General features: G+C 37.4%; 1 protein-coding gene across 1 annotated transcript in view; it reads left to right on the forward strand.

Moving 5' to 3' along the window:
• The window catches only part of TFEC (transcription factor EC), a 92,987-nt gene that overhangs the window by 43,937 nt on the left and 25,653 nt on the right, over positions 1–23,397 (forward strand). Inside the window, exons 2-3 of the mRNA XM_075713166.1 lie at positions 13,597–13,848; positions 16,134–16,229. Coding sequence (XP_075569281.1) covers positions 13,597–13,848; positions 16,134–16,229 — 348 coding nt within the window. The remainder of the gene's footprint in view (positions 1–13,596; positions 13,849–16,133; positions 16,230–23,397) is intronic.

The raw sequence follows: 23,397 nt of genomic DNA on the forward strand, positions 1-23,397 counted from the left end.
CCAGTTGGTCTAACTTTTCTTAGTCATAGTGTTTTCCTCTTTCATAATCATATTAAACCCAGTTCTCATTTTACACCTATTCATCCTGAGTCAGCGTTTCCTGCTCTTCCCGCTACTCTGAACATTGCCTCAAAGCTTTCCAGCAAATAGGATGATAATGCCATCTGCGAATCTCAGGTGACTTGAGTATTCTCCATTGATACTGCTATGCCTAGTTTCTCATTCAAGGTTTACGGAGACCTTCGTGCAGGAGAAAAGGGGGTTGGTGATAAATTGAAAAGGACCTTTTCACTTATCCTATCAAATGTAAATTTCAACTCAATTGTACTATAAATGTCTTTGAAGAGAGAAAATCTACAATAAAGTATACCTTTGGAAGTGAAAATCAAACTTTAGTTGTCGACATGAAAATCTTGCTTCAGGAATTGAAAATGCAGGTTAAATTTAGCTGGGCTGGAAACTCATGGATTAATGTGACAAGCTAAATTCTTCTGCTGGACATGCAGCCATGGGGAGGGACAGCAGGAATTCTGCACTTCAAGTAGTGGGATTTTGTAATCTTTAGGGAAGGATACTCGTGCCCATTACAGAGACCATCCTGACAGTAACAGTGAGCTGTGCACTCATGCAGCTGTTGTCAAAGAAGGATGGACAAGGCAAACAAACAGCTTGGAGACCAGCACAGCTACAGTCTGAGGCCCCATTTACCTATGCTGTCCTTTCTGTCAGTTTTTTGTAAGAAAGCCTTCCCCACTCTGGCAAGCATTTATGTATCCGTTAATTCAGTGGGATGGTCCTGAGGGCCACTGACATAAGTATAAAATCTGGGCTTGACTGAGAAAAGTAAGGGTGTTACCAAAATGTAGCTGTCTATTACATATATGCTCTGCATACAGCTAAGGAAAAGGTGATGTAAAGTAAATCTCAGTAAATTGTGTTGTTAAACTACTTTGAAACAGTGCTGAATAAACTGGGACTGTGAACTGGGTTGGGAATAACCCTGGTGTTTGATGTTGAAGATAATTAGCTCATTCTAGATTATAATAATAATATAATAATATATATATAAAAATAATATAATAATAATAGGAAGAGTTCTGTCTCTGCATTTAAGCTTTGTGGCCTTTTGAATGGCAACAGTGATGACAGACCAACAAAACGATTGAAGGAAACTGCTAACATGGCCATGCTATTACGCTATTGATTTCTTTCAGCATCTCTTCTTCAGTTAATAATATATTTAAGACACAGATAGGAAGTTTCTTTCCTTAAAAGTGCTGCATCATTTCTTCTTCTTTAACTGAAATTCCAGCCAGAGTTAAGGAAATACCCTTATGAACCACTTCTCCTTTCTCTCCCTCGAACCAACTGGATATACACAAACAGCAACATACACAATTTATGGCCAGATTTGTACTAGTTTTTTCTTGTTTGCCCTGCTGTGTTGGGGTACCTGGGCTCTGGGGCGATGCTGTTTTGTAGAGGTGATAAAACTGATAGAAATCCAGCCACTGCTGGTAGGTAACTATGCTGGCAAACCAATGTTTCTGCACTTTAACTGTGCAATGAAAATCAGGCTTAAGTTCTTGCTTTATTTTGCATGTGTGATGCAATCACAGTTTTATCTGCCATCTTCTTAAGGCAGACCAAAGAGACTACTGTTTGCTTTCTTTCCCTAATGTGGCCTACTGATTATGCTGATAAATGCTAATTAACTCACTTGATAATGAAATAAATTTCTTAATACTAGTAAACTCACTAAATCTTACTGTTAATATTCACAGCACACCACTTTGTTGCAGTACAAACACTGTGACATGTTTTCCTGCTACAAGTTCTGTAGCAACATACTGAAGAGTTTAAAATACTGTTAGCATTATTAAATATTCTTATTTTCAACAAAAAAAAAAAAATTGGGGGTGCAGAAAGATTTCACACAGATACATAGCTATGACAATCATTTTTCTAGGCAATTCTAACTTAACTTATTTTTAACTTGTACATTCCTTTCCACATTAGGACCACTGCATTTGAAAGACTTGCTCTGTACAATACAGCTTATAATTAATGCTCTTAATAATGACTTACCAGTAGTAATCTTTAATTCCATATTCACACAGAAATCTTATTTAAACTAAGTGGGAATTTCTCTTGATTAATCCTAGTAAAATCAATCATCTTTTGTTAATTAACATGTTTTTATTTAGTGGATATTGGCTGAAAACCATTGACTATTTTGAGCTTACCCTAATATCACTCCCCCAGCTACAGTTCTGTAGTGTCTACTGAGTGCACAAATGTTTGTTGTACCTGAATTGAAATGGAAATGCTGTAAAGTACAACTCTAATGCTGAAGAACATGTACTTATTTGTGCTAGGCTGCCGTTTGATTCTACTTATGGTGTTTTTACAACAGTCCTTGTTCTAAAGGTTTTTAAAGGCTGATTTCAGAATTTAAGTAATTATAAAAGGAACTGAATTTTGATCTGCTGTACATCAGAAATGGTATTAATATCTTCTCTTTTTTTGGCTAATTGAGTAATTAATTGAGTTACTGCTGAATGGAACATGTTGTAAACTAAGATTAGTTTAAATACATGTCAAAAGGCAAGACTGCTTGCTCAGTTCAGTACTGAAAGTACCAATTATGCTATTTTTGTGAGATTTCCAGTCAACTGCAGAGTACAGCAAAACATAACTGCTTGGAGCCTTGCACTCTGTAAGTGTTCTCTAAATGAATTCTCAGCTTCCCTTCTCCTCTAGCACATATGTGTTGGTGTTAGGCTGAAAAGTATCTTTTCAGATTCAAACATGCAAAACTATAGCTCAGAAAAGACTCCTCAAAATAAATTATACAATTTTAAGTAAAAATTTATATTAATTATAATTTCTGGTAATATTGGGTGTTTTTTCACTAACAGCTAGGCTCTTTATTTAACTCATATTTGTAAGAATAGTGGCAAACAGAAATCCTATGAAATCATTAAAATATTTCAGGGACCACATAATTACTGCACTGCAAATCCACTGGTACAACTCTCAGAATATAAGTGGAAGTGTATTGCCAAAATAATACACTGTTTTGTAGTTCATGTTCAAGTACTGAAGGTAATGTTTGCTAACCCCATGAAGAGCATGCCAACAGCATCCTGAAGCACGAACATGGTCAGACTCATTGCCACTTACAGCCGTAAAACATATTTGAACGCAAAATGGACCAAGTGGATTTAAAAAAAAATGCTCTTAACAACTGATATGAAATATTTTTTGTTACTTTTTTCTCATATAGCTATCCTTGATGTGCCATTCCTGTTTTTGATAGAAACGTCACCTACAGCTGTCAGCTAACCCAATCTGCTTCCCTTGTATGAAAGCACACTTTGTGGCCAGATCCTAGGCTGGCTCAAAATGATGTTGCCGCCTTGATTTCACAAAAATGGTGTCGTGAAGCTGAAGCTAAGAGGCCTACTTTGAAAGCTTCCCCCCTTGCCCTCTTTATCATTCTGACACTGAGGAAAGAAATAGAAAGCACATTTCTTAGGCTGAAGCTGGTGTTGTCTGTGTCTTTACAGAAGCTATAACCCTTCACAGACTTAAAATAACTTGTCCAACACATTAGCCTCCCTGATGTGACCACCTCACCAAACCACCTTGTGCCACTGGCTTTCTTTCCTCCGTTCTTGCAGTGCATGGGCTGGGGGGGTGCATCCCTCAGTACAGTTTGTTTTCAAAATGAGGGAGGACTGAAACACACAAAAAGGGGTTAGTAATAAGCAGTGCTGTCATCTGGTGGCGAAATTGTTACCACTTTTGACAAACTGATCATGCATTTCAACCGGTGGGTTTTACCTTTTGGGGGAAGTTGATGTAGTCCTCTTGGCATACAGACATGAATCTTTCATATTAGAAATAGGCAAAACCAGTGGTTTTATCCAAAATCACTAAACTTTTTGCACTTACTCTGTTTTTGAAGAGCAGCATGCCAGAGGTACGCTTACCTGTGTTCAGGTTTTGTCTTTTCTTGTGCTGTCAAAACATGACAAAGTGCATTATAAATGTAGTTATTTGTGTGCAAACACTAGTTGGCCAATGGAATGAAGAAGTAAGGACAAAAAGACATGTCCCTCCCTCAGAAATATCATAGAATCATAGAATGCTTTGGGTTGGAAGGGACCTTTAGAGGTCATCTATCCCAACCCCCCTGCAGTGAGCAGGGACAGCTTTAACCAGATCAGGTTGCTCAGAGCCCCATCCAACCTGACCTTTAATGTTTCTAGGGGTGGGACCTCCAAATATCAGTATGTTCCAATGCCAAAGTACTATTTTCTCCTCTTACAATTTTACCATCAGTACTTTTTTCCACATTATATTTGATGTCCGTATCCTTACATACCGGGAAAAAAAGCTTTTCAGATCTATCTTCTAGGATTGTTTTGCTGTCTGTAAGTGAACAGGAGGGATATTACCGCCATCATTGCATCTCAAATGATACAGTGTCTGCTCACCTGAGGAGCCAGAAAAAATTTGTAGCACACAATGAGAAACTTATTACTTCGTGCTCCCTCCTCATACTTTTTAAGGCTGGTTTCTCTCTGAGTTCTCCTAACTCAGTGAGATACATGTGAGAAAATGGTAGTTGTCACATGACAACAATTAGAAATCAAAGAAAAAATCAGAGTCTTTTGAAACTAGTCAGGAATTTACTAAAGTAGCCATCACACCAGTGATCTTTGCTCTTTTGCTTCATTCATTTTGAAGTTCAGCCACCTGACTTTCTCATCTACACGTAAATGTAGTATGCATACCTACTCATTCTCTCCAGTGTTAGACCTATATTCCAGACTTCACCTATGGAAAACAAAATAGACTATATGGATCTTCACAATACAGTCATCTTTTGTCTTTTCTGAGTGTTTTCATCTGAAGTTAAATAATTAAAAATGATGATATTAAAATAAAAACTTTCATGTCTGCAAGTATTTTCATTATTTCTGGTCCCTGTATCAGCCTGGGTTATATGAATCCTATATTTTGGAGTAGATTTCTTTTGGACTTGCGATATTTGTCAGAAAATCTTGAATCTCTGAATATAATGCATCACTCTAGTTATGGATTTCCCATGCTGCTATAACTGTAATTTTTATGGATCTGTGTTAGTTGTTGCAGTTGACAAATACAGAAGAACTATTAATGCTGTTATTTTGTTTCTTTTACAAGGATTTTCTTTCTTCTACAAGGACCGAACAAACTGCACTGGTGGAAGTTCATTAGCAGACAATTTTTAACTAAAACCAGATATTCAATACTCAAAACTAATTTTCCTTGAATATGTGTGTGATACCCTCTTCTCCATTTAATAGCATCTCATTCGCAGATCTAATTTGAATGACTTCTGGAGATAGAGACAAGTAGTTAAGTAATGGTATCAGGACCTAGCTCTTTAAACATAGCTAGCCATACAAAAAGTTTCTTTCCATTCTTCAAATGCAAGAGTCATATTCGCTGTCCTTTAATAACACCAACAATAAAAAGGAACAGGAACAGTAAAGATTTATTATATTCACAGATCTCATGAATCAATGAGAGCATGGACAGGGTCACTGTGCAGAGTCAAAGTAAAGATATTAGCTGGGGTTTCATAATTTGATTGTGGTCTATTTTCATGCTTGTGTGGCTTATTAACTGTAGTGGCTGGTTTTATTCACAGTTTAGATTTTCAGCTTAAATTCTAACTTAAATCAAACGGATGGTTTTGTAAAAATACTTCCTGTAGTTTGCTTTGCTTAACTTTATAGGCTGTTTTTATAGTGCAATGTTAAAAACTTGAGTCTTTTCTGCCAGTGAAGACCACAAAGTCATCGAGAGTCATTGTTATTTTAAAACATGACAAGCTGGCCTTAAGACCTTAGGGATCCTTTCTTCAGGAGTCAAGCTGGTGATGGATAAGGAGCCATCAGAGCTGTGTGTATCTTAACTGCAGGAGTTCAATTAAGAAGCCAAGAGTGTCTCAGGTATACTGGCGCAAATAGAAGTGCTTGCTTTGATAATGTCTCTGTAGCTGCTCAGTGCAGGTAGTTGGCTTCCCCCAACTCATTTCTGATTGCACAAGGAGGTTAGCACAGAGGAATACCAGAAAGAGCTGAGCTCCATCAGTGCTCAGTGAGTGCTAGAGAATACCACAATGGGGAAATGCTATCAAAATCCCTGCATCTGCATGGGGATTTGACAGGAAATGGCTAGCTGTAAGACCTAGCCTCTAATAGCCACAGCCTTGAGAGCTCTGCTGCCTTTCTCTCCCCGAGAGAAACGCTGTTCTGCTGCCTGTGCTGTGCAGAGAAAGTTTCCTTACCCAGCACTGGTTTCTGCAAAGTCTCTTCTGCAGTTCTTGTGCTCTCACAGTCATCTTGGTTTTCATAATGCTTGGCAGTGTGATGGAGAATTTCCGATTGCTCCCATCCTACCCCACATTTATAATTATCAGCTATTTTTAGACATTGAGATACCAAAATACAGAAGCAGTAGTCATTGTTGAAGACATGGCCTTTGTCAAAGAACTTTAAAATGTTTCTTCTTCAGTCTTTTCACCCTTGAAAGAACATTCACAAGTTCCTGATGAATATGATGTCAAAGGTTAAATAAGATGAAAAATAGTGCATTAGAGTCACATGAGAATTTTTTCTTAACTTGAAAGCTACTGTAAGGCATCAACTAAACACAGCTGTGAGTTGCCAGACTGGATGTCTTTTGTTTTGTATTCTCTCTTCATGCATATTAATGGAGAAGGTCTCATCTAGTCAGATCAAAGTTCTAATAAGAAAAATATTCACATTTAAAAATTAATTACTGTGTTTAGCTTAAGTAATTAATTGACATAATCACACATGCTTTTATAAACCACACATTAAAGTGAACAGCTACATTATTTGGTGATAGTTTTTAAGATAGAACAGAAGTGTATAATTGCTAAGTTAAATTGAAATTTCATTTTGTTATGAAATAATTTCACAAATACAATTTTCTCAAAAAGTTTAATAGAAAGAGCAGGACAAACAAACAACTGATGTTCATTTGTAATAGAAGTTAAAAAGGATTATTTCATCACTAAAAATGCTTTTTTTCCTAACTCTTAAAATCCTTTTGAAAGTCCTCAGAAATAGAGCTAAAATAGTCTGTGTTGTGACTGTGTTTCTTATCTTAAAATGGAATTAGACTTTCTGGGTACTTACAGAACATTTTAATAATTAAAATGTTCATAATTAGATGCTTATTTTCTGGTACAGTGGCTGAAAAGAACATGAAGCCCCATAACTCAAACAGTTTCAGAGAGGTGTTGTGTTCAGGACTAATGATAAATGATGTGATCTCAACAGGGTGAGAAATTTTACTTCAAAAGCCATTAAAAGAACTGGAACAAATTAACATCCAGCATAAATGGAGAACTGTAATGAAGTCTACTGAGTTCTGTCCAGTATACTATGACCATATTTAAGCATATTATTTTGTAGCAGAAATTTAAACATTTATTAAATTCAGAGTGAATTTTCATCAAAGAAAACTTTGCTGTTATAGTAGCCAGTTCTCAGATCCAAAAATCCATAAAATTTAAGCACAGAAGGGGCTGTTAGACCACTCATTCTAATTCCTCTGAAATCACAGGCTTTTGTATTCCTTTCAGTTATTATTCTAGTACTAAGCTTTGAGTCCAAGAATGTGTTTTAAAAATGTTTAAGGTAGAAACGTTTTTAGGATTCTGTTATTGATCTCTCCTGAGCCATAAATAAAAGCAGAGTAAAGCCAGGCTCCTTTTCAGTACTTCCTTTATGCCATTTTCCCTTTCTTGCTATAGCATCACCTGGATGTTCCTGCTGAGTTGCTGGTTTGTTACGACCCCGATTTCTTTACAGACTTGTTGCTTCCAGTGTTTTCTCCATTCGATTTTCTCCATTGTTGCATCCTGTATTTCTTCCTCCAACATATGCAGATGTGTATCTGGCTGACTGGGAACACATTTGCTTTCAATGGGATAGCTACTCTAAAAAATATTTATTCTTTTTAGTCGGTTTTATTTTTCATTAGTCCCAAATCACTGATGGAAATGTTGAGTAGTGAAAGACTGAAGAGCCCCTCTTTCTGATGCTGAGACTTTGCTCATTACTTTTATATGCATGTTCGTTAGCCAATTCTTAATCCAGTTAAAACATGCTTTATTGATATTGTGTAGTGCTATATTTTTAATTAGAATATTGAATGATACTAAGTCAAAAGGCACACAAAAGTTGAAGTGTATTATACCTACATCGTTACCTTTGGCAACCTAACTTGAAATCTCATCAAAGAACAGAAGTAGATTTGTTTGACAAGGCTTATTTTGCACAGAACTATGTTGACTAGCATTAATTATATTCCTATCTTTTAATAATTTATTAATTGAATCTCTTTTCATTTTTCCTATTATTTCTCCCAGGACTGATGTTGGGCTAAGCAGCCTGGGAGTACAGGTATCACCTGCTTGCCCTTAGTGGAATACCAATACAAGACATAGCACTGCTACTTACTGGAATATCACTGCCATTGTTCATGCCTCCTTTAGGTCCCTAAATACACCTTCTTTCTTAGTTTTGGCATGCTAAGTATTCTTTTACTAATGTAAAAAAAATCTCGTCAGCAAATGTGGAAGTAAGATAGTTTATGTAAATAAACTACTGAAGGCCTAGTTATGCCATTGTGCAATATATTAGAAATGAAAGCAAAATTAGTGTGAATGTGGGAGAAGATGTTACACAACTCTACCACAGTTTTACAACATGATGATGTGTGCTCAAATTAGAAAGAGCAATTGAAGAAGTTTGGATATACATCTATAATTCTGAAAGGCTGTTATGTTCTTTTTCTCAGAACTGGCTTGTCAGTGAGATATAAAATAGAAATAGGTACAGTCAGTTACATGTACATTGGGATCTTTTCTGGATTACAAAATCCATCTCAAAGTGTTCATTTCTGTTCTAGGTTTGTTCTGGTGGAATTAAAATATTTGAGTTTGGGGTGGATGCTTTTGGGTCCCTGCATGCTTGGTGTTTCTTGTTCTGAATAGGCTTTAATTTCACCATGATTAGGAAAGCCAGATAATAGGCAAAAGCAGTGCCTAGGAGGGAGCGGATAATCTATTTATTATTGAACTTTATGCTGTCCTTCATTCCTCAAATAATCTGAAATAATTAACATTTAAAGTACATGGCCACAGCCACTACAAGACAGTGACTGGGAGGAGAACCAGCACTTCATCTGCACAAATTCATCACTTTGTTACACCTTGCACACACAAAACTCAAAAGAGCCTATATAGCTTCAGGAGCACTTAACAGGAAGGGTAAGGTGGCTGACTATACCAAGACCTACAGCAGGTGTGCCAGGAGGAAAACACTAAGTCCTGGGCTGTGTCTGAGGCTTGTCTGAGTCAGGATCTGGATTGTCAGGTAGTCACTGGGTGCCTATTTCTGCTAGGGATTCCCAGAAACCAGGCATATCAACGAGCAAGGTCATCCATTTCACAAAACAGTAGGAAGGCAGAGAGACTTTTAATAGAAAACAGCCTGCTGAGAACTAGAAGATTTACTTTATCAAATCACACTGCTTAATTTGTGTCAGAGATGAGAACCCAGATTCTGCAGAGCCGCCAGCTTCTCAGATGCTCTACCCTGAAAACCATCTCAGTGTCTTCCTTTAAAGCTGCTCTGCTTTAAACAAATGATTAAATATTCATTGACCCAAAGAGAGGAAAAAAAAGAAGGTAACCTATATTCAGATTGTTGTGGCAGTAAAGGGTGTGTCAGCATCAACATTGCAGGTCCTTAGTCCAAAGAATCTGTAATGATTTTATATATGGGAGGACTCCCAGACTGGAGAGATTCAGATACCCTCACCTTAAAATTTCACATAGTCTCTGATAAAATGTTCTCACAGATTATGGGAACTCCTCAAAAGATGAGGAATTAGAAAATTAGTCTCCCAACATTGCTAGAGGATACCATACTGGGATTATTGTGTGAAATAAGGATGCTTCTACTCTGAAAAATCTTTTTAGTTTTTCAATTTTCTGTGGAAGGACCTTATCTAGTGGATCTAAGACATGCAAGGTCAAGGTCTCTAAGAAGCTAAGTACATGTTGCTCTGGGCTGGTTTGCTTGTGGGATTACTTATCTGTAGAAGTGATCTTCCAGTTATTTTGCTTTTTGCATTTATTTCACTGAACCCCTAAACTGATACCATTTTTTTCCCAGACTTAATAGTGATTATCCAGAGTTTCAATATTTAGACTACCAATTCAAATTTCCCTGGCTATTTCTAGATGTATTTTGCTTTCTCAGGTGCTCAGGGCCTTGTCCAGTCAAGTTTTGAAAATCTCCAAGGATGGAGATTCCACAATCTCTCTGGGCAACCTGTGCCAGTGCTTAGCCACTCTTTTTACACCATTAAAAAGAACTTCAAAATCAAGCAAATATTTAATGTTTGTAATTATGGGAATAGTTATTTTAAAAAGTTTATTTAATCTAAAATTTTCAGAAAACCTAAACTGAGCTTAATAATACTGATATAAGATAATAAAAATCATCCAGCATCCTAGTGGAGAATAAACTGATCATACTTGGTATTTGACACATGACTATCCGGTTGCATAAAATTATTAAGTTTTGAGTTTCTGCTCCTATTTCACACGTGTTAGATGGGCAATTTTCACTGTCATTTCTAATTTTTGAGAGCTTGACCTTGTAATCTTAGTATTCTTTTGGCATAGCATGACTTTTTTCCCCCATTTATTATACATTAGCAGTATGATTATAAATATAAAAGTACAACTCTGCTTTGTCTTTACACAGTGGCTTGCCTTTCAAAAGTGTTTTACTTCTTGTTGTTAGCATTGACTTCTAAGACTTATTTAGATATATAAAGATGACCAAGGATTCCAACTTTATGTATTTTTTGAGAATCAGGGCATAGATATCTTTTTAACCTCAATGGTTCTGCTTTGTAATGACTGCAGCTGCCACAGTAAAGGAGATGGAGAGGTTTGCAAAACCGTAGCAACAGATCCTATCAGCGAAGCTTTAAATTCTTTTCCTGTTTGTGGAAGTTCAGGACAGTACTGACAGGATATAAGCACTGAAAGAAAATCATGCAAAATAAGCACTTCTGATAAACTTGATTTTTGACTTAGCCAGCAGTTAGCTGATTGTCTTTCACAGATCCTCCCTCCATCCTGGTGGGATGACCATGTGGTGGTTCACTCAGAAATTGGGCTGCACAGAGGTTTCAGTCTGCCACTAGCAATCTGAAGTCCAGAGAAACCAAAAAGCAAGCCATTGACTTTTCAACAATCTTGTGGCAGAACCCACTTCATATTAAAACTCCTTATTAAAAACAAACTTTAAAGCAAGGTAGTATAGACACTGCAAATTTCTTATGTTCCCCATTTAATTTGAAGATATTTGATATTCTGGATTTCATGCGTCAAGTAGGCCTGTAGAATTTCTAAGATAACAATTCATTGCTCATTACAGAGTGACTGTCAGCTTCATTTAAGAGAGAAAGGTAGCTGGGTTGAAATGCACTAGATGCATTTGTAGCCTATGCATTGATCCCACTCCCATTTATGCCATGCAAAGAAGCTGTGCCTTCAAAGCTGTTGATTGCAGTGCTCTGCCTTACTGCAAAAAGAGCTTCATCAGTTTAGGCAGTGCAAAGGTCTGGGCAGTGGTCACTTTGCATGGATTCATTTAGTGACCCTAGAGTCCAGCACAAGCACGAAGTGTCCATGGATGCTTCTGAACAGCAGCAGGAAACAAGGGTGCACAGCAAGTCCCTGCTCTGGCCATACAATGGGATATATTTTCTTTCCATCAGCACATTGCATTTTGCCCAAGATCAATACTCTTGTTAAACTGGCATGCAGTAGCTTTCATGTTTGGATTCTAATTTAAGAAACTGCTTGCACGTTTAACTTTCAATATGAGCTTAAGTCTTACTGAGGCTTAAGGAGTAAATAGATGCATAAGAATCTGAATGATTTGGGATAGTTTTACATGTATCCTTACACATGATAAATCAGAGCTTAAATTAACAGTACATGATACACTTCCAAAACTAACACAAAGATCTCGGTTAAGACAAGTAATATAATGATTTAAGTAAATCCCAAATACACATGTAGTTTCTAAAACCTTACATAGGATGCATACCTTCCTGACATAAAACAGGGGAAAATCTAAACAGTGTATTTAAGATTTTATATCAATATTTTAATGGAATATTATTTAATAACTTTAAGGCTTATATCAAAATAATTAATATTATATTCATTACTGCATGGCTTAATCTTTTTTATATGACCAGAAAATTAGTTTAAAGAAACATAATTAAAATAATGCTAGACACGCCACCATAACGTGATTAAAAAAAAAGTAGGCACTACAATATTGTACAAAAATATAGCTAATATAGATGTAAACCCCTTTTATGGGCTATTTAGATCTGCTTATGTATGTTGGGGGAATTAAAAAGAAGTTTGTTTAAATGACTGATTTTTTTTTCTTTTAGAAAAAGGGCTGCAAAGCAAGTCTTGCTATTATTTAACAAATATTAATCATGCTTACACAGAGGCCACTTGAGAAAAATTTATCACAAGAAATTTGTGACCAGTCATGCCATAGGAAGAGAAGAAAGCCACAGGGCTGAAATGACAGTAAGGTTTGTGTATGCAGTGCTCCTCTGGTAGTTAAATTGCAGGAATGTGACATTGATCCGAAATGGGAGCTGTTTGAAGTAGCAACTGTCAGTCTCTGTAATCAAAGGATGGCCCAAAGTCTTACTCGATTAGCCATTTTGGCATGACCACTCAGTTTATAAAGTCCTACAGCCTCAAAAAGTGATCTGTCCTCAAGAGGCACTTAAAGACGACTGTGCGGTTTGAGGATAGTGAACAGTCATCCAGGACTATAGCTTGGACTCTTTATTTTGGTGTTGGTTTTTTTTTTTTTTTTTTTTTCAAAAGTGCAACAATGCCTCACTTAACAGAATGTACTTATTACAAGGTGAGCCAAATATGGATTTAGCTATGAGTGAATGTCTGCTGCTGATGATATTATTTGAAGTTGGTTGGATTATGTTTATCTTTATACATTTATTTACTCTTTCAAGTACAAAAGAGTAAATACATTGTGAATTTAATTTTAAGGTACCTATATGCTTGTAGATTTGATTGTAATGATCAGTGATTTCAACAGAGATCATTCTTAAAGGAGAAGAGAAAAATGTGTAGCATACTTCTGGTCTTTCCTCAGGATTATATTTCTCTTTTCTAACTCTATTTTTCTTTGATAACTATTCAGATGGTTTATTCAGCTGTGTTAGGGCAAAACAATACACAAATAAGAAATGTGTAAGGGTGCAAAACTGAAAAAAATTATTTAAGGTTAATAATAATAATAATATCAAAGTGTTATTAAAGCTGAATATATTGTTTTGAAGTTTTTTAAGTGAACATATGGGAAAATACTGGTACAGTAACTTGAAACTTTAGCAATTATTTCCATTCCTTCCCAGGTACAAACACACTTGGAAAATCAGTCTAGATACCACCTACAGCAAAGCCAGAGGCACCAGGTGAAGCAGTACCTGACCCTCGATACCAAGCTGTCCAGTCAGACGCTCTCCCTGTCCCACTCCCACACAATCCAGCCCGTGGGAGTGACCTCCATTTTAAGAAACGGACACATGCCTCCCGTCAGCGACATTGGCACACCAGAGAGCCCCGTTACTAAGCTGCTGGCCCTTGGAGGAGAACACGAAAATGCGGTAGGGGTGGGCTGGTGAAAGGAACGGGGAAACGGGCTTTGCGTACTTGTACAAAAATGCTACACGACCCACATTGTATTGGTAGTGGGCAAGAGATGACTTACTTTACTTTCCTGGGGCCTTCGGTTGCAGCACTTGCTCTCTGAATCCTTTTGAATTACGTGGGTGATTCCCTTGAATGCCAGTGAATAGCTTATTGCATGATCAAGCTTCTAAATTACTGCCAGTTAAAATGTACTGTTCCATCTTTTTATCTATGTGTCATATATTGCTGTATGTTTTTTGAATATGTACTTTGTAATGCAAAACTTTTTTCTTTTTTTTTCAGACAGGAGTTATTTCTGTCTAAAAGTATTATCCTAGCTGCATAACAAAGTTAAATACTGATTACCTTAAAGATGTAACTGAAAGAATCGCTCATTCATTTTTCAGTTAGCTGATATATTTATATATGGGTTATCTTGGGTAAATTGGCATAGATGTACTAACTTTAGTGCCACCATCGATTTTAATAGAGGTACAGCTATTATACAATGTCAGATTCTCAGCCAGTCTGAGATGTAGATCATTACAGCCTTTAATACTTCAACAGATTTCAAGAGAGCGTGCTTATTAGTTAAAAGGGGAATTCCTACAGAAATAAGAAATGGAAATGCTGTATCATATCTTGGGCTTTAACAGAACAGAGGAATCTTACAAATACACTGTGGCCCACTTGAGCATTTGGACATTATGCAGCTAAGCATGAGGAAACTGAAAAAAATAAACCAGCACTTCCTGGAGAGCTTATCTGGGGCCCCTCCATTCCTTCTGCATTGGCAACTGACATGTCAAGTTTATAGATTATTAGAGCCACTAGCCTGCAAAGATTGTTTTAGATAGCCTTTGTGGAGGCCTCTGTGGTCATCCCTATGCTAACAATCGCAGCATGCTGGAACTGTTCTCAGGCACCTTGGGTATCTGACCAGCAACAACCGGTGCCCGCCCTAGTACCACTCTCTGTCATCGAGAGCAAGACAGCTGCTTGTAAACCACTGTCCTGAACTGTGTCTGGTGATGACTGGGAGAGTGATAGTTGGCACAGGCCAAAATCTTTGTAGGCATCACTCCAACAATTTGAAAAATTCCATCCCAGAGCCTCAGGGAGATGACTGATGCAGTGTAATTTCCTAGTTACAGATGTGCCCTGTGGTTCAGTGTAAGCTGTAGGTATATTACTAAATAATACAGGTTGGTGTACCAAACTGTATTCATTCTTATTGTCTAATTGTTGACATTTCCTGGCATCCTTTTGGCCCAGACAGTACTTTCCTAAATAAGTCTGGGAACAACTCCTCAGACAGCACATGTCTGGTTTTTGGAGAGGGAGAGGAGTGCATGTATGAGCTGTGCTGGGCCATGTGTCCCAAAAGTCTGTGCTAAAGTTCCCTGGCCTTTGATAATGTCATACTTTCTTTCACTGCATAGGATCCTCTATATTTCCTTCAGCTATAGCTCTTGAGTCAGCTCCCAAGAGCTGCTTGAAAAGCCTCAGAGCATTAGTCAACTGCTCCTGCAGATGGTAGAGTTAACAGTGACAGGTTCATCATGGGATCATTCCTAAAGTTATTTTGCGAATGAAACCAGACCAAAATTATCATTGAAAACTCATGCTGTACCTTGTCCAATTCTATATATGTCTATATGTCAGCAAAGTATTCACTGTTTCATCCCAAGTAATTAATTATCTATTCCATCTGCTTCGGTAGCTTTTGATTCAGATTAGAACAAAAGTGGGACCAGAAGGCTGGCTGGAGAAGTATCCAGTGTACCGCCAAACACAACACAAACCTCTGCCTGCTGAATTTTGAGAGTAGTGTGTAACACCGAATCTTGAGTGACTCATGCTCTTGCAGAACCACAGGTTCTTTTCAGCCTTCCTGCACCAATGCAACAAGACACTGTGGATATGACACATTTGATGAAGGTGACAGATCACAGTTGCAACTTAGCAATGCACTCTTGTCATCTGATCGTAGTGTTGCAATAAGGGGTTAAAAAAGGGGAATGGGCTGGTTTTGGGAGGAAAGAAGTAACTTGCTAAACCACAAAACTGTTTTCACAAGAAGTAAAAAATGTGAATATTCTGTAAAAGTACTTGAAATATTTGAATTTTAAGGTAGAAACTTCTGAATTTCAGTTTTATTGGTGCAATAAATACTCAAGATTATTTCCTCTGTATTTTCAGAATAACATTGTTTCCATTATTATTTGTAATGATTGGTCTTAAAATATTATTTTATCAGATGGAAGAGGTGATTGAAGACATAATCAATATGGAATCAAGTTTTAATGATGAAGGGATAGGTTGTTCTGAAACTCCTCTACTAATGCAAAGAACTGTAAGTATTTTGTGAAATTTTGTCTTGCTGTTTATAACAGAGAATTTCATTCAGTCATTCAAGCACACATCACTCTTCAGAGGCTAAAGCAGTATTATTAGTGGATTATTCTCCTTTCTTTTAAGTTCTTTGTCTTTTTGTCAAGAAATACTACAGGAATGGGTTCCAATGTGGTGGGGCACAGCTGTTTTAAGTGGTCTGAAGAGCATTTGGGGTTCTAGCCCAGCACCAGTTCTGGTGCATAACCCAGCACAGGTACTAATTGTCATGCAGGACTATGGATATGAGGAGTCTCTAGACATTAGAAGGCTTTTTAAAGTCTTGCTTAAAGATCCTTCTACCTCATCTATTAAAGTAAATGTTTCCCCATGTGATACTTTCTGCAGTACAGTAGTTTCTCCAGTGTCTTATGCTGAAGCAAGGGTGGGCTCTATTTCTTGACATTCATAAAGGCAAGTTGCACTTAGTTGAATAATTGCAAGAACAAAGATGAGAAATGTCACTTTTCAGATTAAATGCTTTATAGGAATAATTGTAACAAACTGTTACAATTTTGTAATGTCTTTTTGTAAAGAAATGACAGAGGATGAACAAAGGCTACTTATATTTCCATGTATCTTACACATTTGAAGAGGAAGGATGGACCTTTTCTGGACACAACAATGCATAGAACATTATTATTTGTGGAAATAATGCCTATCATTAACTATAATGCAACACACTTTATAGAAGGGATGTTCTTTGTTCTCTCAACCCTGATTTATCTTGGGGACCTTATTCCACAGATTTTGTCCTCAGGGCCTTTAAATGGGTACTGCTAAAGGGAAACTTCACTCTGGTGAAGGTAGAAGGATTTTCACAGGTTTTGACAGTCTACAAAGTTTATTTCAGAATACAGAGTCAGGTGCTTGCTTTTAATCACCCACTGGAGGAACATCTTTTTCTGACTACAGAACATCACTGGCTACAAAAATACATTAGGAGATAAGATCTCTACGCCTCTGCGTTGCCCACCGCACAGTCCAGTATTAATGGCAGTTAATAGTTGCATGAATACCTGGCATTTGCATGCCAGCTACGGAACTAATACAGTCAATCTGATTTATACATATCTCAGTACAAAACATAGCAAAGAAATGCTCCCCAGGGAGTGAATTAATATTTTGGCTCAAATTAACATGAGGCAGGGGAGGTTCCTTTCAGGTGTGGTACTGTGGGATGGTGATGAGAGGCATGAATTCTGGGTTTTGGATTAGACTCACACTCCCTCAACACCTTTTAAAACTGGATGATGTTAATCTATGCTAATTCCAGCCTCATTAGCCTTTATCTTCAGCCATGAAGGACATATCTCTCTCAAATGTATTGAATACCCTATTCTTGGTGAGCAAGGAAATATGCAGTGACTTTTAGGCCTAGCTGGTATCTTGCTTGCAAAGATTTGAGACTACTGCAGTACCTGTGGGCCAGGTAATTCTATTTAGACTTTGGTTTGTGCTGAGGAAATAGTGTGTATTTTCAAATCTTTCTGCGCAATACCATGGCAAATTGAAGCCTGCCTTCAACAAGGCATGCAAACTGCACCAGTGCGGAAGCAATCAAGCAGTGTCTCTGCCTCTTCTGTCTTCTCTTTTGGCAATGTGTACTCCAAAAATATATGAAACAAATGGGCAGATGGAGGTGGTTTCAGGCATTTAGCTTGTGATTCAAGGTTTTATGACATCTTTCAGGGAACATCCTAAACCTGCCTGCAAAATTTTGGTCATAAGCTGTACAACAGAGAAAGATAGAGAGGCAGGTAGAAAATATGTTTTTTAGATCCAGTTTTTCATCATCACATTAAACATAATGACATTTTGTTTTTCTGAGTTAAAAATGTGTATGTTACAACAGTGTTGGACTAGGAGACATGACCAGGAATAAGAGAACTTCTAATTCCCCTGAGAAGAGGAACTGGGTTTGTACTGTACTTAAACAGAGATTCATGTTACTTCTTATTTACTTCTGCACAAGGTGCCTGGCTGTATGGCTGCCATCAATATAGAGTAAGTGAGATCGCGAGTGAGACCGAGTTGCCCGTGTGCCTGGCTGATTTGGTGTTTGCTTCCTCCTTACACTTCTCCGGTGTAATGCTTAAGTATTTTTTAGGATTGCATCTTCGATTTTTCCCTTCTTGGTGTTGTCTTGAATTTGCCCAAACTGTGCAAAGCAGTGCCTCTAAAATTCTGAAAAAATCTAAGTCTCCTGGTTTTCTGAATATGGTATAAGGCTTAGGGGTTTTTCAGCAAAATCTTTTGTTGAACAAGCCAAATTTGTGAAGCCATTTTCTGTTCTCATTTTTCTCAGTAGAGAGTGGCTGAGATTAGAGACTTTGCAGTGCTACCTGTTGTGTGTTGCGGTGAATTAATGTTTGCTTTAGTTAGATGCACCCATGTACCATTTTAATGGCACATTAAATGAGGACATTGAATTCTATGAGACCACTCATGTGAATAATTACTCAGAGGCTCATTGTCTGACCCTGAATTAATGAATTACAGTCATGTATTAGTAGAATCAGAGAAGTGAAAACAAGAACAACCCTCCATCTCTCATTAAAATTATTACAGCTTCTGAAGAGCAATTGTCTAGCTTTTATTGTGTTTGGCTCCAAATTCATAATTTTATAAAACTCTCTGCTTTTAGGTGGCAACTTAAGAATTGCTCAAAGTAGGGAATTCTCTGGCTGTTTCTATTGCTCTTAACAGTACTCTAATGGTAGAAACCTACATTTATAATTATTTTTTAGCAGCTGAGTTAAAGTATAAGAGTAGGTCCTCCCTATATGCAAGAGGTCTTGATTCTTCTGAAAGTATTTGTAAACTCAGTTATATCTTTGTCCAGAAAACATAGCTGAAATTGAATCATAACTATTCTTATGAACTATCACTTGATGAAAATTGTTTCTTCACCATGGAGAAGGTAGGATTTAATAATGAAAACTTAAAGATGACACCAATTTAAAGTCATTTTTCCTTGTCATAATAATTTAGTCTTATGCAACCCTTTACTAACAGACAGCAGCATACTTATCTATATTGTAAGAAATCCATTTCTTCTCTGAGTATCATATTAGGAGTGACAGCTTTCTTCCTGACCTTATAGGAATCATTAAAAAAATGAAACAAAGAATATATGAGTGAGTATGAGCTAAAAAATGTTATGTATGTCAGATATGGTGACAGACATTTGAAAAGTAGACTTTTTCATTTTTATCAGACTTTCATTCCTATTCAAAGTCCTCACAGTCTATAGAATCATTTAGGTTGAAAACCTATTCAACATTCTGCAATGAATTTAAAGTTTATTAACTTCCAAATGCCTAGAACATAGGAAGTGTAGATGTTCAGGTCTGTTAATGTAAAACATATATGACACAATCATTAAAAGTTTGGGGCAAGTTCTAAAAAGCTGTGGTCTATATTCCTTTTAATATCTGAAAAAGGGAAGTTTAAGAAATATGTTGTATCAAGGGAGATGTGGAGAGCATTAGTCACAGTGAAGACAGCCAGGAAAGAGCAGAGTTAAAAAATAGGACCTTTGTGCTTTTCAGAGTTGGATTCGACAGTGTGTGACCTAGTGAACCTCTACTTGTTACTAAATGTTGTTTTGTTTTGCTGATATATGTATACAGCCCTAGGACTCACCAGAAAACCCAGTAATTTAGCAAGCACAACAGTGATCTCTATGAAAACATTTGGCATTTTACCAGTACTTTCATTCAGAAATAACTGCTATAGCCCAGATTATCACTGTACAGCTACTGGGATAATGTCCTCTACTTGACATGCAGTCCACTAAAAGTTACATTAGGAGATTGACTGGCTTGGAATGAGAATAAAATGAGAGGGTATTAATGTTCTGCAAGGACACAGGCTTCTCTTGCACTGTGCTGGGTGGGACAGGCCAGAATATTGCTTAATTTTGTGAACATTTCCAAGGATTCTAAGTTGTCTTTTATTCTGGTGCAGAAGAAAACAAGAGCTTTCAGAATTATTCTTGAAGAAGCCCAGGGAGAGAGGCTCTGTAGCAATTAGATGGCTGCTGGTGAAAGCTAAGGAGTGGTGCAGAGTAATGCTTGGGGCAGAGCACTACCATAAAACTGGACTTCAAAAAATCTCCTGCAGTGGCCCAACTGGTGGTCTGTTGAACCAGGTGGGCTCACTGTTGCTGGAGTAGTAGGTATTGAATGAGTAAACAAAATGGAGCAGTTCCTTTTGGATGGCTTGGGAGAAAATGGAAAGCTTCTCCACAGAAAACCTTTTCATTGATTTTTTTTTTTTACCATGTCCAGCAATAAAGAACCAAGAAAAAAAATGTTTCTATGTTGATTTATTCATAATATTTAAGAAGTATTTTCTTTAATTATTCCCCTGAATGAACTTGCCAACAAGAATGTTTCCTGAAAGCAATGGCTTCTAATCAATAGAAAGCACAGATTTTATTATTATATATGGATAAATGCACCATAAGTGTGATCTGAAGAATTATTCCCACTCAGGGAATAGAATAGCCTTGGTAGTCCTAGAGAAAGCTGGAACAAATAGCTGTAAACCAGGTTATTTTTTACAAAAATCTACAAAATATTTTCCAGAATTATTCTTTCCTTTAAAGAAAACAGCATTGATTCCTTCAACAGCTCTAACTGCATGCTGAAATCACTATGGTGGTGTTGGTGCTTTGAAGTTCACATCACCTCAGAGATTTAGAGCTGTCACAAACAATGAATCTGTTGTTGCTGTTTGTGCCATTTTAATGAAATGGTACTGCACCTCAACTGAAACTTGGTTTAATTATTAGATAATCAGAGAATAATTACATAACATTAAAACATTATATTGGATAATTATCTATTATTATTTGTTATGATTAGAAACAACAGCTAAGGGGCAGCAGATGCCACAGATCCCATTGCTAGTCATCTCCTGGTTGGGTGGTGTAGGAAGAAACCGGACAGCGCAGATCTGGCTTGTCTGGTATTTCTGGTTTTGAATAAGGGTAGAAAGAAAGAATGAACTACCTGTTGTGATTTGTTCATTTGCTGGGCCATCTCCATAGAGCTCTGAATCCAAGACAGCCACTCTTTTCCTCTGCATGCCAAGGAGCTCCGTGTTGCCCAGCACTGTAACAAGGGAAGGTGTAGATATATTCTCAGCTTTCACATCTGTTTTGCTCCCTCTCCAAGAACTCAACTGGCTGTCTGTAAGACAAGAGGCCTCTAGTGAAATCATTAAAAGGCCTCTGTAACTGACTGGGTGTAAAGACCGGGAGAGAGAGGAATCACTAACAGAGAACGGAAGCAAAAGCACCTGGGCGTGCTGAAAGGCAGGGGTTTTGTTAGCTGTTAGATGTCAGGGCTGAGCTGGTGGGCCAGCTGGGTGTGGGGAATGGCAGCAGTGCAGGGTGTGCTATGCAAAGGCATTGCCTTGCAATGGGTCACCTCTTGAAGGGACCCTGCGAGGCTTCGCTGCTTCACTTGCATTGCTTCAGTTCATACATTCACAGTGCACTATTTCACTAGTATTGGGAGCTACTGTCTACTTCCAGTCTACTTTGGAGTCAATTCCATGGGGATTGCTCCACTTCTGTCACTCTTGCAGGAAAACGGCTTATGGAGAAAATCCTCAGTTGCCCTGTGGCTCACTAGTATTTGGTCAGCTCCTCTGGCATTTGAAAAAAATCTTTTGTTGTACAGGCATGGACTAGAGGTTAGATCAGGACAAGACAAGATAGATGTTTTCCTTCTTTAATTTTTATGATTCTGTTAACTACAGCTGGTATAAAGTTCTGATTAAATCTGTTAACTCTGCATTTGATTTTATGGAGGCACTATTTATTGATAAAAGCATAGTGCAGTCTGTGAAATCTCACTGCTATTACAAGGTCTTTGAGGTCATAGTTTCTCATCATGGCATTAATAATTTGTATTTGTATTAATTATTTGTCAAATACTGATGGTTACCATCTGGATGGATTATAAAAATGCTCTCTGTCCCATTCCCAGGAATCATACAGAAAAAAGAAAGTCAAGTAGGTATCCTCCAAAGTATTTTATTCAAGAATTCCTGCTATTATTCAATCATGAAGTAAAACCGTGTTTCCATTAGAGGTGCATATAGTACTGCTGATCTAGGCAGCCCCCTGCTGCATAATCATGAGTATTTTTTATTTAGTGAATACCGATGTCATTTGGCAACCTTTAAGTTTATAAAATCTACTAAAGTTCAAAACCATTTTAGAGAAAGGGCCAGAGTAAACATTAACAACCTCATTTGCTTAGGTTGGGTAACTTGAAAAGGCTGCATAACATCAATGAAAATGCTTTGTCAATCACATTCTACACTAGATTAGTCTTAAAGTCCAAGGAAGAATCAAAGTTCACCTAACTATATAAACTTCTGTCTAGCACTCCCTGGTACGTTTCCAAGTTTAACGGAAAAGAAAAATGAAGGAGAAAGAGCAGTCAGTAACTATTGAGGAAATAATAGACTCCTCAAAAATAAAACTGGTGAGCAAATATTTTCTTTGTCTTTCTTCAATAGTATAAAGGTGATAGATAGGAAATTGTGTCTTTCAGTTGCAAAGAGCTAACGATGAAATGTACAAACTGAAAACACCTCAGGCCTGTTTTCTGCAGCTGGAGGTGTCTTTTGCTGTCACTGCCACTGCTGGTTTTAATGTCATATGGGTGCCAGATGAAGGTTTGTTTTCAGTATTTCACACAATATAGTACTTTGAGGCTGAAATAGCCAGTGTACAGCTCTCTTGCATGCTCTAAGTACTCCAAATAGATTGGATATGAGTGTTTGCAATTTACCTTACACTGTGGAAAAGGTCTTCATAGCATAGAGCATACAATACTTCGGGTCAGGAGAAGAACTGCGGTCCACTTTTACATAGCTGCAGCACTCAAAAGCTGTGCAAAATGCCCAGAGAGCTCAGCTCTGTCTCTAACAATCTAACAGCACAATGTCTAATAACCCTCCTCTATTTTGGTGGTAGACCCCTTTGGCTGAAGGGATCCAGAAGACTCAAGCTTCATGCAACTGGAGTAGATTTTTTAATAACTGTGAAATAAAGGAAAATTTCTGTTTTTCCTCTTTGGTTTTCTCTTTCAGAAAGGTAAATA

This window comes from Pelecanus crispus, chromosome 1 (genome assembly GCF_030463565.1).
Source record: "Pelecanus crispus isolate bPelCri1 chromosome 1, bPelCri1.pri, whole genome shotgun sequence".
Taxonomy (NCBI): domain Eukaryota; kingdom Metazoa; phylum Chordata; class Aves; order Pelecaniformes; family Pelecanidae; genus Pelecanus; species Pelecanus crispus.